This window comes from Ciona intestinalis, unplaced genomic scaffold (genome assembly GCF_000224145.3).
Source record: "Ciona intestinalis unplaced genomic scaffold, KH HT000121.2, whole genome shotgun sequence".
Lineage (NCBI taxonomy): Eukaryota > Metazoa > Chordata > Ascidiacea > Phlebobranchia > Cionidae > Ciona > Ciona intestinalis.
Genome location: NW_004190443.2, coordinates 55237 through 70361, shown reverse-complemented (window position 1 = coordinate 70361; position 15125 = coordinate 55237). Strand labels below are relative to the sequence as shown.

The 15125-nt window shown below is 36.8% G+C and overlaps 2 protein-coding genes across 2 annotated transcripts in view; one reads left to right on the top strand and one right to left on the bottom strand.

The window, feature by feature from the left end:
• Positions 1–4780: 4780 nt before the first annotated feature.
• Positions 4781–7829, top strand: ci-tlr1 (Toll-like receptor 1). The gene is given in 2 exon segments (NM_001166127.2): positions 4781–6189; positions 6191–7829. Coding segments are annotated over 2 exon segments (2649 nt in total). The 5' UTR covers positions 4781–4799; the 3' UTR covers positions 7450–7829.
• Positions 7756–15125, bottom strand: part of LOC100177430 (FTS and Hook-interacting protein-like) — a 16618-nt gene continuing 9248 nt past the window's right edge. Inside the window, exons 13-23 of the mRNA XM_026838848.1 lie at positions 14248–14404; positions 13852–13931; positions 12909–13484; positions 12248–12363; positions 11947–12036; positions 11286–11428; positions 10775–10917; positions 10268–10446; positions 9484–9655; positions 8831–8919; positions 7756–8548 (exon numbers count right to left, since the gene is read on the bottom strand). Of these exons, the coding sequence (XP_026694649.1) occupies positions 8306–8548; positions 8831–8919; positions 9484–9655; positions 10268–10446; positions 10775–10917; positions 11286–11428; positions 11947–12036; positions 12248–12363; positions 12909–13484; positions 13852–13931; positions 14248–14404 (1988 nt within the window). The 3' untranslated portion in view covers positions 7756–8305. The remainder of the gene's footprint in view (positions 8549–8830; positions 8920–9483; positions 9656–10267; positions 10447–10774; positions 10918–11285; positions 11429–11946; positions 12037–12247; positions 12364–12908; positions 13485–13851; positions 13932–14247; positions 14405–15125) is intronic.

Below are 15125 nucleotides of genomic sequence, written 5' to 3'. Positions count from 1 at the left end.
AAAACTTTTCAATCATTATTTATACTTTGTTTTGCCGATCCATTATTTTCCTGGATATATCTTCCATGTAGGGGTTCAGGTTCATGTCATAGGACTTAGATACCAAACCAAGCCTATCCATCACATCAAGATGAGAAAGAAGGGCTTGTGTCGTTGAATCTGTCATTCGCACATCTTGCATGTTTAATCTTTTGATCTAAAATAGAAACAACATATTTATGTTGGTTAATAAAAATAAAATAATATATTTCAAATGTTATTTGAACAGGTCTATTATTATTAGATCTGAAAAAGTTTGAACCAAAAATGGTTTCCTACTGAGTACTGACCCAACACTTTGAACATTCATGAATTGTTGCTTAAAACAAAACTTAGCAAATCATTACCAAAGAAAGATAAAATTATTTTTATTTATAAAAATTAGGTGATATTTCTATGTTTACGAAATGAAACAAATATTTCAATTTTACCTTTGCTTGACTTCCATGCAATCCTCGAAGTAAAGTTTCAACTGAAGCTTCATCTAAACTATGCATGTCGAGGTCCAGGTCGTGAGGAGTTGTGAAGGTGTTGAATGCGAACAAAACATCGGAGGCTTCTGTCGGATAACTAGGAGCATCCATCTCTATAAGCTGTGGCATGCACTCTTGAAACCTTTGTGACATTTCTGCATCATTGGCTTCATGCACCCAACCTGAGAATCTGATCATATAATCAAAATCATATGAAATTAAAGACTTGAGAATATTCTTCTTCTCCTTGTAATCTTTAATCATCAAAGCTGGGAAAATCACTTTCAGATCTTTATATGAAGTGGAGTTACAAATACCAAATAAAAATCGGGTCACGACTTCCCAATGTGGATCATAGAAACTGTCCATACATCTGCGGAATTCTTCTTGTGGCATGAACAACATTAAGTGCAACGCGGCGTAAAACTCGTGCGAGGTGAGATGGGTGAAGTAACTTCGTTTCTTTCCTTCCAAGATTTTCATTTTTAAATGATGGGACTTTTCAACATAGATGTGCAGAAACATATCAACAGTTTGTTCATTGATTCCTACATCTTCAAAGTCGGCTTGCTGAAACACCAGCTTTCTTTTAGCAAGTCCTTTGTATGCAAGGTGAGCAAGTTTAACCAGTTCTTGCCCAATTTCCCGTTCTGACATGTTTGTTCTTACATGATCTGAAGCTTTGTAGTTGATAAGAGTATGAATGAACATATCAGTCATTGAGTTGATCTCTCGACCCGATGACACGCTTGAATGGAGACAAGCTACAATCTGAATGCAATGGACTGGAATTGAACACAAAGCATCCAAGTTTGGACGATCTGCCAAATATTTTTCCACAGTTTCAAGATTGGCTTCACCACACATCTGTTTAGTAAGATCCTTCTTTGCAGGTTTATCCAAACCACGCACCTCAGAAACCAAACCTTGTCGATAATCAGGGTGAAGCTCGTAAAACTGACGTGGTCTTGATGTGATAAATTTCGCAGCATAAGGTAGAAGATTACCCATCAACAAGTTCTTGACAAAGACCTCTGGTATTTCCTTGCTATCCAGTTGACACTCATAGAGCCTTTTGTTGGCTTGTTTTGTATACAGTTCATCCAATCCATCAATCAAAATAACTACATTTGGATTGTTGTACAGGAAATGAACCAAAGCTTTGTTCTCTTCATCAGAATGATTCCACTTACTCAAGTTGCCATATAGAAGAAATTCTAACAGAGTAACTTTCTTCTTTGGGTTAAATTTCTTCAGTGAGACGTGTAACAAAAACTGCGTATCTGGTTTCACTGATTTATCTACAACAATACAGTTGATCATCTGCTTTAAAAGAGTGCTCTTACCAACCCCAGGTAGTCCAACTGCACAAACAATGTTACCATACTTTACTACATGCATGGCTTTGGCTTCAGGTGTATTACACTTCTTGTCTGCTTCTTGTTGTGCCACTTGTTTTGCAACATCAAACAGTTCCTCAATCAGTATAGAACCTTGTGGTGTGTACATACGTTGCAAGTTCTTACGTTGGTTTCTATGTAGCTTCCATTCATCATCTAATATTTGTCGGACCTTGGTTATTAGAAGCGGAACAGGCTTGGTGATACGACCTGGAACTGAAACTCCCGCTGGCAAGAGGGCTTCTCCACGAAGTCCTTCTATTATTTTTCTTAATAGCCGTATTAATTCTTCAACTGCAGAAATATTTGACAACCAATTATCAATAAATAATCTAAATATAATATAACATATCTCTGATATACAGACCAGAAACTTTTGGTGTGATTTAACTTTTCACAGGACCACAATTTTGTGGAATTCGGACTTTTGAAAATCTTACAACAGACAACACACAAATCTATTCGAATAGAATTACAGATTAAAATAATTACAAACTTTTAGAGAAACATAGAACAAATGACAGTAAACTTTAAGCCCATCATGACAACTTAACTCCATGATCTTTACAATATTTTCATCGCGGAATATGAGGAGTTTACATAAATGAATGAATGTAAGTATATAACTTACTTTATCCTCGCGTGGCCGGAAAACGACAGTCGTTAAACACGGGTGTTCATACACCTTGGGAACAATGGCTCGGACATGCGGTGTTATATTTACAGGAGGATATAACACCAACAGACAAACTATGGACCATTTGATCCCAGACCTTATTTTAAACATAAAAAACACATTTGTGACATTGATACTACCAACCAATAAACATACCGAGTATATCAATAAGCTGTGGTTGGTTGGTTGCTTCTGGTTGGTTGGTTGCTTGTGGTTGGTTGGTTGCTTGTGGTTGATTGGTTGCTTGTGGTTGATTGGTTGCTTGTGGTTGATTGGTTGCTTGTGGTTGATTGGTTGCTTGTGATTGGCCTTCCTGTGTGAGTTGTTGCTGTGGATTATGGTAGTGGTGGTGGTGGTGCACACTTTTTGTTTGGTGAAGATGAAGTTCATTTTGTGTTTGCTGGTGAAGATGAAGTTCATTTTGTGTTTGCTGGTGAAGATGGAGTTCATTTTGTGTTTGCTGGTGAAGATGAAGTTCATTTTGTGTTTGTTGGTGAAAATGAACATCTTCTGGGTTGTTTATCGTCACAGGTTGTTGCTGATTATTTGTTGTTGGGGGGGCAGTGGTTGTTGGGGCAGTGGTTGTTGGGGCAGTGGTTGTTGGGGCAGTGGTTGTTGGGGCAGTGGTAGAAAATAAAGCTAAATTTGTTCCTTCCTGTAAAAAAACAAAAAAAAAGATAGAAACAGCACCACAGTGGATATAAAGCGGCAACAAACCACTCTGTTGCCCACTGCTACACATAATACATTCAAGTCAACCAAACAGAGTTGACATCCAATGAATGAAGATTGTAATTCACCTGAGTGGAGTTAGGGGCCGGTATGGACACATCTTGTGAAGAAACAGTAGGTTGAGGTTCACTTATTGATGGATGGCTGGTTTCATCGTTGCTTGATGTAAAAGCTGCATGGGAGCTTACCGCTACTTTAGGCTGGTTGAAATAAGGATATTTGAATAATAAATTTTATTTGTTTCTTTAGGATCGCACATTAAGAAAATGGAAACTAACGAAAAGACAGGATATAGTGACAAAACAACAGTTGTTAAAACAAGTTTAAAAAACAACAAAATTCGAATAAACATAAACGTGCACCAGCCATGATCTGCAGACTGGGACAATTCAGAGGGACCCTTATAAGGTGCAGTAAAGCGTATAAAATCTTACTGTTGTTTCATCCCCGGGATCCCTGGCTTCATTGTTTCTTCGTTTCATGGCCCATCCACTAATTTGATCCTTCACAATATTTTGTTCATTTGCGCTGCCTTTACTACAAACGTTTTGTAAAGACCTAATTCATGTTATTCTAGTAACAAGGGTACCAACTAAAGTTTTACAGTTGTATAAGTTATTATTATATTGTACGGGCATACATTTGCAGCAGAACTCTTACAGCTATAAAATACATTCGTTTAGTTTTTATCTTTAAACTCAAAAGTTAATTGCGAGTTGCGACTGTATGAGTTCTACTAAATAAAGGACACACCAGGTGTAAAAATGTTGCTGAAACGCCCTGAAACCGTAAGGGTTCTAGTTCTAGTTCTACTAATAAACGACCAACACTGTCAGTGAACCGCTTACAAATGAAAGGTGACTTTCAGAGACGCCGTTAGTTGCTAGGTTACCGCAGTCTAGCGCCACCGTTTGGTTGCTTTGCACTAATATAATAAACTTTTCATTCTCTGCGGGGAGTCCTAGAAACTCAAACATGCGTTGGCGGGTAAAATTGAAACGATAATACAAAAAATGGAAAATATAAATTTATTTATACCTACACTTGCATAAAATATTGCGTAATTTCCTTTCTTTCTTACGTTAAATAATATGACCTTCGCTATCGTTTTCGAAGAGTTAAAATATACGTTATGTTATAACCAAGCTGAAACAATGGATCAACGATGAGGAATCTATAAGACCGTTAACTTGTCAATTAAAAGGTGACTGACGTATCTATATTATAGTCGTACGGATAGTTCTTGTTAAACCATAGTGGTCATTTGGGAATGGTGTATGATACAGAACATCCGTGTTATAACGAGTTTCGTTGCCCCGCTATGCGAGAATAAATAAGTTACATGTATTTCATGCATTCCTTCGTCTACTACGCCCTACAGCGTGATATATTTAAGCCTTCAAGATATAAGCGTATTTAGGTGGGACCAATATACACGGATGTGGGTGGGGACGCACACCAGTCTAGCGGTGTGCAGCTATGTATATGTGCAGTGATATGTATGTACGCTTGTTACTTCTTATAGTTTGTGCAAAATTATCCAGTTCATACAAAGTAAGTAATTCACCAACATGGCGCTCGTCGAATTGTTCAATGATAAAACTACCAGGTCAGGATATCAACCCGTTGTACAAGGTCCGATGCTTTGGATTGTCTGTTATACCAACAGGAACTTTGCCTCCAGTAGAAATAATGGATTTATCTGGAAACAGTTTAACGCAGATTGAATCTCGAAGCTTCCAGTTTTGCTGTGCATCAGTCAGCTACACAACGTGGCTCAGTTTCGCGAATAATTTCTTAACAAAAGTCGGCAATGGTTCGTTCGATTGTTTTGTTTCATTGAAGAATCTGTCGCTTCAGTTAAACAGTCTCGTTCAGTTGGAAGCTGGAACTTTCCATGGTCTTTACGGCCTTGAAACATTACTACTAAAGTCAAATCTGTTCAAGGAAATTCCCTACGAATCCCTGAAACGGTTGGATAATCTAGAAACACTCGATTTAAGCGGGAATAGTTTCAACAGTTTTGCTTTTGGCGATTATTTCTCTCAAAAAAACAAACCAAGATCGTTAAAGAAACTTTATCTGGCCGACATGGACGATTTAAACATACATAAAGCTCCTGAAAGTTGTTGTGGGGGTTCATGCCGAACTTACTACGAAGTGCTGGATTTTAGACAGTTATATAATGTCAAAATGGACACGGAGTTATTTCGTTGTTACCATATCGATAATTTGTATTTCTCTGACTTTCCTACGCTTTACGAACCATCAATACTGGATGCACTGCGATGTTCACACGTAAACAACCTGCATGTAAATACGGGTGGCGAGCAAGCAAAATCAAGCTCTCTTGTTCTCACAGATGCGTCGTTCAAGAGCCTAACTTACCAAAATTGCAACGAGACGTTTGTTCGACGGATTGGACTTAACTTCGTACGGCTGGTTGAAGTTCGCAAGTTTGTGTTTTCCAACATAAAAGGACTGGAATACATCGACTTGTCTAAGAACCAAATCCACCGAGTAGACCCCGAGGCGTTTGCGAACGTAGACAATCTACGCGGAATAAATATCTCGCACAACAATCTACAATCTGTACCGATGATAAAATACACGTACAATGTAACTTTGATTGAATATATTGATCTGTCATGGAACAAAATATTTCAAGACAAAATTTCTATTGGAATTGTACCAAAGCGTTTTAAATCAATATACAGTCAAACTAAGTCGGTTGTTCTTGCGGGGAGTTGGTTCACTTATGCATTTGCCGATTACGGCGTGTCTGCTTTAGAAAGCTTGAACATTCCACATTGTAAAATTGGCTGGTTCGATCTCGGACACATATCGCAATTAAGCGCATTACCATTGCGGGGTTATGGACGTCAGCTATAACAATCTATTGGAAATACCAATTGACTGGTTAAAATATTTGCACCATTTGGAATATTTTGATTTCAGTGGCAATCATGTTGTATATAACGATGAGGTTAATAACGCATTCAAACATCACGTTAATTTGACTTGCATTAAATTTAACCAAGTTCTAAACATCGAGCAAGGATTGAACACGGGCATCATGTTCTCAGGGTTAATGGTAAAACAACTTTACTTCATTCGTTCCAACATTAGAAGCATTTCATCCTCTGCTTTTACTGGTTCTGTTCATTTGCGACTTCTTGATGTATCTTATAACAAGATTACAGGTTTAGAAAAAGATATTTTCCAAACAAACCATTTGCTGGAGGAACTAAATCTTCGCGGGAATCAAATCCGTGTCCTGGATCCTGCCACGTTTTCTTCGCTTGTAAATCTCAGGTCCCTTGACATTGAAAACAACAGATTCCTTTGCAATTGTGACATTATACCGTTTCAACAATGGATCATAGACAACTTATATTTAACAGTGGGCAGAAGTCGCATATTATTAAGAAACGTCACTTGCTTTCTACACAGTAGTCGTAGTTATGTTGATATTATAGAATGGGATTCAGAAGCATTATGCTGGAAGAAAGCAACCAAAATTGTCGGTATAGTTCTCGGCTGTTTGTTACTTTCAACTGCTTGTGCTGTATTTGGTTTCTCGGTAAGATTCCAAGCTTTGTTTTGGTATGAGATGATCAAATCGAAAGTTTCCTACCATAAAGCATTACCAAGGAATAGAAGCGACGTTTATGAATACCAGGCTTATATATCTTGCGTTCCTGATTCAGTGGACGAAGCGTGGGTGGTGCGGCAGCTACTTTGCGCTATCGAGAACCCGCCATACGAACTAACTCCCATGAAACTTTGCTTTCCTTCCCGTGATTTTAAACCCGGTTGTCCAAAAATGGTTTCAGCTGCTAATAATTTAAGATTAAGCAAACACGCGTTGGTCATTCTGTCCAAGGACTACGTAGCCAACAGCTGGACAAGGTTTGAACTGTCCATGGTATCTGAGATGTGGCGAAACAGTGAGCGATCGGCGGAATCTTTGATCGTTGTTTATTTGAAACGACACGGTGAAAGTTTAGTTGGCGTTGAACGACTCCCAGTATTAGGTGTGAGGAGAAACGCTTGGTTGGTTTGGCCGACCGATGTAGCGGATCGTCCATCGTTCTGGATGAAGCTGAGGCGAAGTCTTGCAAAATAAACAAATAAAAGCCTGGTTGGCGTTGTGTAGGAGATGGATGAATGTGACCTGTTTTGTTCTCTGTTTCCACCTCGTGCCCGCTTACGAGTTACCGCACTGGTACCTTGTGTGTAATTTTTGTGGTTGATTTTTTTGCAATGTATGGCTGACAATTTAGACAACCCAAAAGAATTGTCGTCAAGTGTCTTGCCAAAGGACACATGCGTCCACAATGGTAGCAAACATAAAACCCAAGTCTAACTAAGCAATTTCAAATATACAAGTTTTTTTTCCTCGTAGCTTTACCGTATACCTGTATTATTCAAGTATGTTTATGGTTTAATGTATTGACTCAATTAAAGTATCGGTGCATGTCGTACCAATGTAAAATAAATGCTATTTAACCACGACACATAGTAGTTGAGCTTATAGGCGTACAGTACCTTGCACAAATGTCACATGCATAGCTTTCGGGGCTAAGGCACAACGCTTAGGGATTGTAGCGATAAATAATAAATAGCCTTAAAACAAGTAATAATGTCTCTGTGTGGTTGTGTGCGTTAAAAGTCGAGTAAAACTCATAAAACAGCAGTTATTCGGCAATATAGTACTGTGGGGTAAGATGGGATACCGTTAGCACCTAAACCAATATTTCCTAAACGTGTTTTTAACAACTAACAACGCTATTTTAGAGTCACGTGGCTACGGTTCTGTAAATACTTGTTAAAAACCAAATGGAACAAGTAAACAGAATGAAAATGTCCCATCTTACCCCACCTTACTATAAAACTATTAAAAACACGATTGCAATCCATCATATAGAAGAAATAATGTGGTTAATAAAGATAGGTTGAAGGTATAAGAAACATTCGTAATATTACAAGATATTAGAAACCGCATGTTCTTGTGCAACTGCTGCTAGCTCTTTGAGAAATTCAGCCAATACGATGCACGCATACACAGCGTTCTTCGTTTTTAATTCTCTCATTTTCCGTTGCTCTCGTTCTCTTTCTTGCACACGCTGTTTCACGTAAAACAACGAACCCGACTCAGCAGCGCCGTCTGACGGATGAGGTTTGGCGTCCGTAGTTGACGCTGAACTCGCTGATCTATCTCGTCGCTGTAGATTCAATTTTGCATAATACACGGTCAAAATAGATGGCACAGTGGTTAGCACGCATGACTATAGCGCAGCGGTTATGGGTTTAAGGCTCGATGCTGCCACCATTACGCTTTTTGAAAAAGACACTTAACAGCAAACCCTCATGAAGTCTCATTGTATGGTAGAAAAATCTAAGACCTTTAATATTGTAAAACAAAATGCAGAACAATCCTTCTCACACTCATAATACATACACATGGCAGCAACAACATATACATATAATATCAATACAATGTTTACCTCTAAAAGTGATTCAAGTTTTGGAAGAAGCGGTTTCCTTTTTCTTTCTTTCCTTCTCACAAACATGTCTCCAAGCGTTTTCGTTTTCACTAAATAAAGGAAAGGTATTTAACCTCGAAAAATAATTGATGTATGGTACCACCTATTTGTATTACTACCATAAAATAATACAATGTTTCTCAATCATAAGTTTATTAAAAAAGTGAAAAGTGAATAGATGGCATCTTGTGTTGGCAACGACAGTCGTTATAATACGGGTGTTCTGTTTCATACACCTCGTGCACGCTTACAAGTTACCACGTATGTAACTTATTTATCCTCGCATGGCGGGGAAACGAAAGTCGTTATAACGCGGGTGTTCTGTTTAATACACCTCATGCCCGCTTACAAGTTACCACGTATGTAACTTATTTATCCTCGCATGGGGGGCAACGACAGCTGTTATAACACGGGTGTTCTGTTTCATACACCTCGTGCCCGCTTACAAGTTACCACGTATGTAACTTGTTTATCCTTGCATGGTGGAGCAACACAGTCGTTATAACACGGGTGTTCTGTTTCATACACCTCGTGCCTTATTACAACGTATGTTACTTTGTGGGTGAATATTTCCTAAAAAGTTTCAACCACCAGCATATAACAAAAAGACAAACCTTTAGGAACCGGCATTGGTTTTTCTCGGACAATATTTCGACTACGTGCGTCACCAGATAGCGGTAGAGTGCCACGAGCGAGGAGATATTTCTGTGCGCGACGAACAAGGATCGTAAAGTCGGAAACTTCTTTGGCGTAATTGTTGATCTTGTTGCGTGCACTGTTTAACACCTGTGATGCATCTTATGATATTAATGATTTATATTTAAGTTGTGATAAACTTATATCAGAGGCCGTGGTACAGTTGTTATAACACGGGTGTTCTGTTTTATAAAACTTGCACCTGTGTGTTACCCTGTGTGTTACTTTGTAGGAGTTTGTTTACATGAACTTTTTTTATGAATGGCTAATAATTTGGACAACTTATTATTGACCACTGGGTTGAAGAAATTGCCATTAAGTGTCTTGCCCAAGGATATATACGCCCACGATAGTAGCAGCGATGAGACTTGAACCCGTAACCTCTCTATAAAAGGCAGGCACGCTAACCAACTGCACTACAGCGTATTTATTACAAAATATCGCGTTAAACGAGATTTGCATGAGATATAAAACTATATGTTGGCAATTTTTTCAAGTTAACAAAACAACTTTATTATTATTAATTTTTAAACTTAGATTGTTTAATGTGATTTAATTTTTTTTAAAACAATGTTTAAAACCCAAACTATACATTGGTGCATGGTTGGGCGCCTGCTTCTAACCAAGGGAGAAACGTGGTAGCTTTATACGTCTCATGCCCCTTACAATGTTATAAGTTATAAACATATTACACACACATACCTGGTATAACGACCTCACCGAAGGATGGAAAACCATCTGTGTATTAAGTAGGAACGACCTCAACAATGGTTGGGGGTAGGTAGCTAATCTTGTTATAATACCAGTCAGTAATAAATTCTCATAAAGTGAATTGCTGATCATTTGATCAAGTTTGGCAAATAATGTTCCCATTAGAGGACCTGGTGAGAATATAAATAATTTAATCTACAAACAATATTAATAATACTTTGTTTGAAATGAATAAAAACTGTAGGGTAAGATCACTAAGATGGGACGTCGTTAGAATAAATCCAATATTTCGCGTTTTAAACAATTACCAACACTTTTAGGAGTCGCGAGGATTATATAATTCTGTAAATATTCATTAGTTGCAACCAAATTGGGGGGGAAATGGGAATTAAGACATGTCCCATCTTACCCCACCCTACTATAAACGTTATTAAATATGGCTGTTAGACTTATATTAAAACAAAGCAAGATGTGATCAATTAACAATAAGCTACCCACCAGTGTAAGGTATTCCTTGTAACTTAAGTGGGGTATTCGAAGGAACGGAAACTTCTGTCGGTGTGTAGTCTTCGCATACTTCGTAAAACGATGATGTCATCGATGCTGAGTCATCGAATTCATCGTCTGTGTCATCCATGAAACTATGACACAGCAAAATTTTATGACACAAAAATATGAGATAAAAATGTTTATGCAATTACACTTATGATAAATCTTTTAAATAAATGTTGAAATTTGGTAATTTATCACTTCTGCCATCATTAAAGACAGTTTTAGTTTTTAAACATTTTCGAAAAAAAATCGTATCTTACATATGGGTTGTCATGTTTGTATTGAAACTGGCCAGAAAAAAAACAACATGAAAACAAAAGTCGTTATGTGACACCAAAAGTGAAATATCGGCAAAGCTATACACACACAGCAGCTGTCTTAATACTAACATAACAGCAAATATTTGATCAAAAAAGGTGTTTAAAAACTTTTAGTCCCTGTTCAAACACCAAAGCACCTGTAATGTTGCAGTTTAGTTGTCTCTTCAAATTCTTTGATGTCGTTTTCCACGAGAAGTTGCTCCTTGGTTGGCTGGTTGTCTACGTCATTGGTATTTCTGGAAGATTCACTGATGGTGTCTTCACTGTGGTGACTTGTGTGCTGTGTGTGTTGTGCGCATTAAGTTGTAAAATATAACATGAAAGTAGTAGCAATGATCTGGTGCTACGAAAACGTAACAAACAAAAATCAAGTCCAACCACTAGTTATTAATAGAGAAATATATTTCGCCCAAATGGCATCGTCAGTCTCTTATTCAAATAGAATGATTAAAGCGGTAGGTTTTAATTTCCTATTTTTAACACAAGCCCACAATGGTAGCAGCGATATGACTTGAACCCATAACCTCTGGGTTAGAGGCGAGGTGATTGAAATGATACAAGAACTTAGTTTGAACTTACAAATACAGGTATCCAGGAATTTACATAAGGAAGTCCAACTAAATATATCTTTACCAGATATGCAGCGCATTGAAACATCGTTATTTCACGACTTATTTAAGTTAACTTACAAAAAGAAGGAACGGAAACGTTTTATGAATTTTATCAATCTAGACCTGTCTGTGATTATAAGCTGTGATATTTTTGCAAAACAATAATTATGTTAATTGTTATTTCTACCTTGTGATCATGATCATCATTCCCGTATTGGGGAATGTCCCCATCCGATGAAACTTCGATGCCGGATTCAATGTCGTCATCGATTGATAACTGAAAAATGTTTTTTAATGAAATTTGGTTTTATGTGTTTTTTTAGAAATTTGTCAAAAACTTTTTATTCCGAATTTTTGTTTTATATTCTGTATAGATAGAGATGCCTCAATGTGATCTAAAGTTACCACCAAAGTTTAAAAACCAAATAGCTGCTAATATATTAAAAATCATTCCTGGCATAACAAGCCCATACACAACTCCCACTTACTTTATGAAACGTTTTCTTTTCAACTTTTTCTCGTGTAGTTTTTGGGACAATTTCCATCAAACTTCGGAAGAACTCGTCAACTGTAGATTGTGGGTTACTGTGGCCGCGTTGTTTGCCTTGGGATGATGGATGTTTCAATTAATATGTTTGTTAGTTACTAAAACAACTTTATAATTATTAACTTTTAATTTTTTCAAGTTACTAAAACAACTTTTTTAATATTAATTTTTAAACTGTTTTTTTTTGGTTATTTTTTTCACATTACTAAAACAGCTTTTTATTATTAATTTTTAAACTAAAACTGTCCATTTTTTTAAATTACGAAAATAACTTTATTATTACTATTTTTTAAACTTAGATTATTTAATGTGATTCAATTTTTTAAAAACAATGTTTAAAACCCAAACTATACATTGGTGCATGGTTGGGCACCTGCTTCTAACCAAGGGACGAACATGGTAGCTTTATACGTCTCATGCCCCTTATAATGTTATGAAAAGTATGGAATTTTGTAAATATTTTTAAGTGTTTTGCCCAAGGACACATACACCACAATGGTAGCAACGAGAGGCTTTGAACCTATTACTTCTGCCTCTTACTAAGTTCACTATGATGATTTTAAAGCCAATAACATTATTTTATTCACAATTAGCGAAACTACCTGATAAAGATGATGTTGTTGTTGTTGTTGTTGTTGAATTACTTTCAAGATCCTTTTTCTCTTGTTGGTTAAAATTTTCATCCAAATCAACTTTCTGGTTTTCACCGTGAACAACAATATGAACTTCATGAGTGGTATCACGATGAGTAGCATCATGATGAGTGGTATCACGATGAGTAGCATCACGATGAGCTGTATCACGATGAGTAGCATCATGATGAGCGGTATCACGATGAGTAGCATCATGATGAGTGGTATCACGATGAGTAGCATCATGATGAGTGGTATCACGATGAGTAGCATCATAATGAGTGGTTTCACGATGAGTAGCATCACGATGAGTGGTATCACGATGAGTAGCATCATGATGAGTGGTATCACGACGAGCTGTACCATCTGCTGTAGTTTCATGAACATCACATGAAGACAAATCATCGGTCAAAGCACGAGCGGTGATATTAATAGCTTGGTATGCGGCTGATAAAGCCTTCATTGCAGATTCGGAACCAGTTTTTAAATCTGTGGTTTCCCCGTTTGTATGTTCATGTAATATTGATGTTTCTTGTTTCAAGGAATCTGGAAATTAATGTTTAGTTTATTATGAATAAATGTAACTTATTTATCCTCGCATGGCGGGACAGTCGTTATAACACGGGTGTTCTGTTTCATACACCTTGTGCCTGCTTACAAGTTACCACGATTGTAACTTATTTATCCTCGCATGGGAAACAACAACAGTCGTTATAACACGGGTGTTCTGTTTCATACACCTTGTGCCTGCTGACAAATTATTGTTTAGTTTATTATTAATGAATGAAGGAGTAAATGTATATTGTTTAATTTCCAAAATATTTGAAAATATAAGTTAAAAAATAACAAAATGGATAAAATGTTTTTAAAAAAAAACAAATAAAAAAGACTAAATGTCCCAAACAAGATTCACCTCCTCGTTGAAGTAAATTCGAAACCCCTTCATTATCCTCCGTTCCATCGTATTTAACCGACCAACCACAGCAAGCATCTCTGTGTGGGAATAAAAACTTTAAAAAACATTAGGCCTGCTTAGAGGTTACTGTGTATGTAACTTATTTATCCTTACATGGCGAGGCAAGGACAGTTTTATACTCGGTGTTTCTCATTATAGTAGAGAAAAATCAAGGTAAAAAAGTTGGGGGTCTCAGGCAAAGGAGGGCAGCGGTATATTTAACTAAAATTTTGCAACAAAAAACAACATTAAAATAAATTAGAAATTTTTAAACTTGGGAATTGTTGTTAATTTATGGAAGGCATTAAGAATATACTATAATATGATCAATATATAAACTACAAATAACCGTACTGGCATTGTTGTATGGCGTATCTTGCATCTTCCAAATAATCCATATAACTTGTGTTTAGAGCAAGTTGTGATTTAAGATCAGGCCCAAACTCAGCCATCGTGCTCGGGCTGGTGATGGTTTGCGAGTGAGTGGATGATTCCTTGTCTTCAGGTGTGTCTGGTTGTGTAGGGTATTTAAAGTTGTTTCATAATGCTTTTCAATACATATTTATTAAAGTATATTTATTAAAGTTTATTTATTATTGTTTATTTATTTAAAATGGGTAGAAATTCAGATCAACTATTTAATAAAGCATATTTTATAAAGATTTATAGAAATCTTAAGTTAAGACCATTTAAACATTTGTAAATTAAAAGTTTGATGAGAAAATAAAACAAATTAAAACAAACAATTGCCTTGATTTGGACAAATTTAAATAAACAATAAATTAAGAGTGGATTTAACAAACATGTGGGTAATTTGGGCACCACACCTGGGGTGGCACGGTGGGCAGGCCAACCCTGGAATTTTCTGACTTCCATTAATCAATAAACATTGGAACCAAAATTTGTCTAATAGGAATGCATGTCAAACTATACCTGCCCACCCTGAATTTTAAAAACTTTGCCGAAAAGTGTTTGATAAATACTTAATTACTGGTAAAATAAAAATTGATGAAACTAGTTATTTGGCATGTAGTGGGTACCCAGGAATTTGTATTAGGGTCCAACCATGCTTGGAAACAATTTATTCTTTACGGTTAACTAGGGATGGGCTGAGATCCAAACTATTCGGATTCGGCGAATACGAATATCTAGGGTCTAATATTCGATCGAATCCGAATATTCGATGACGTCATTCAACTAATTTACTGTGGTGAAACAAATGACATTGTATA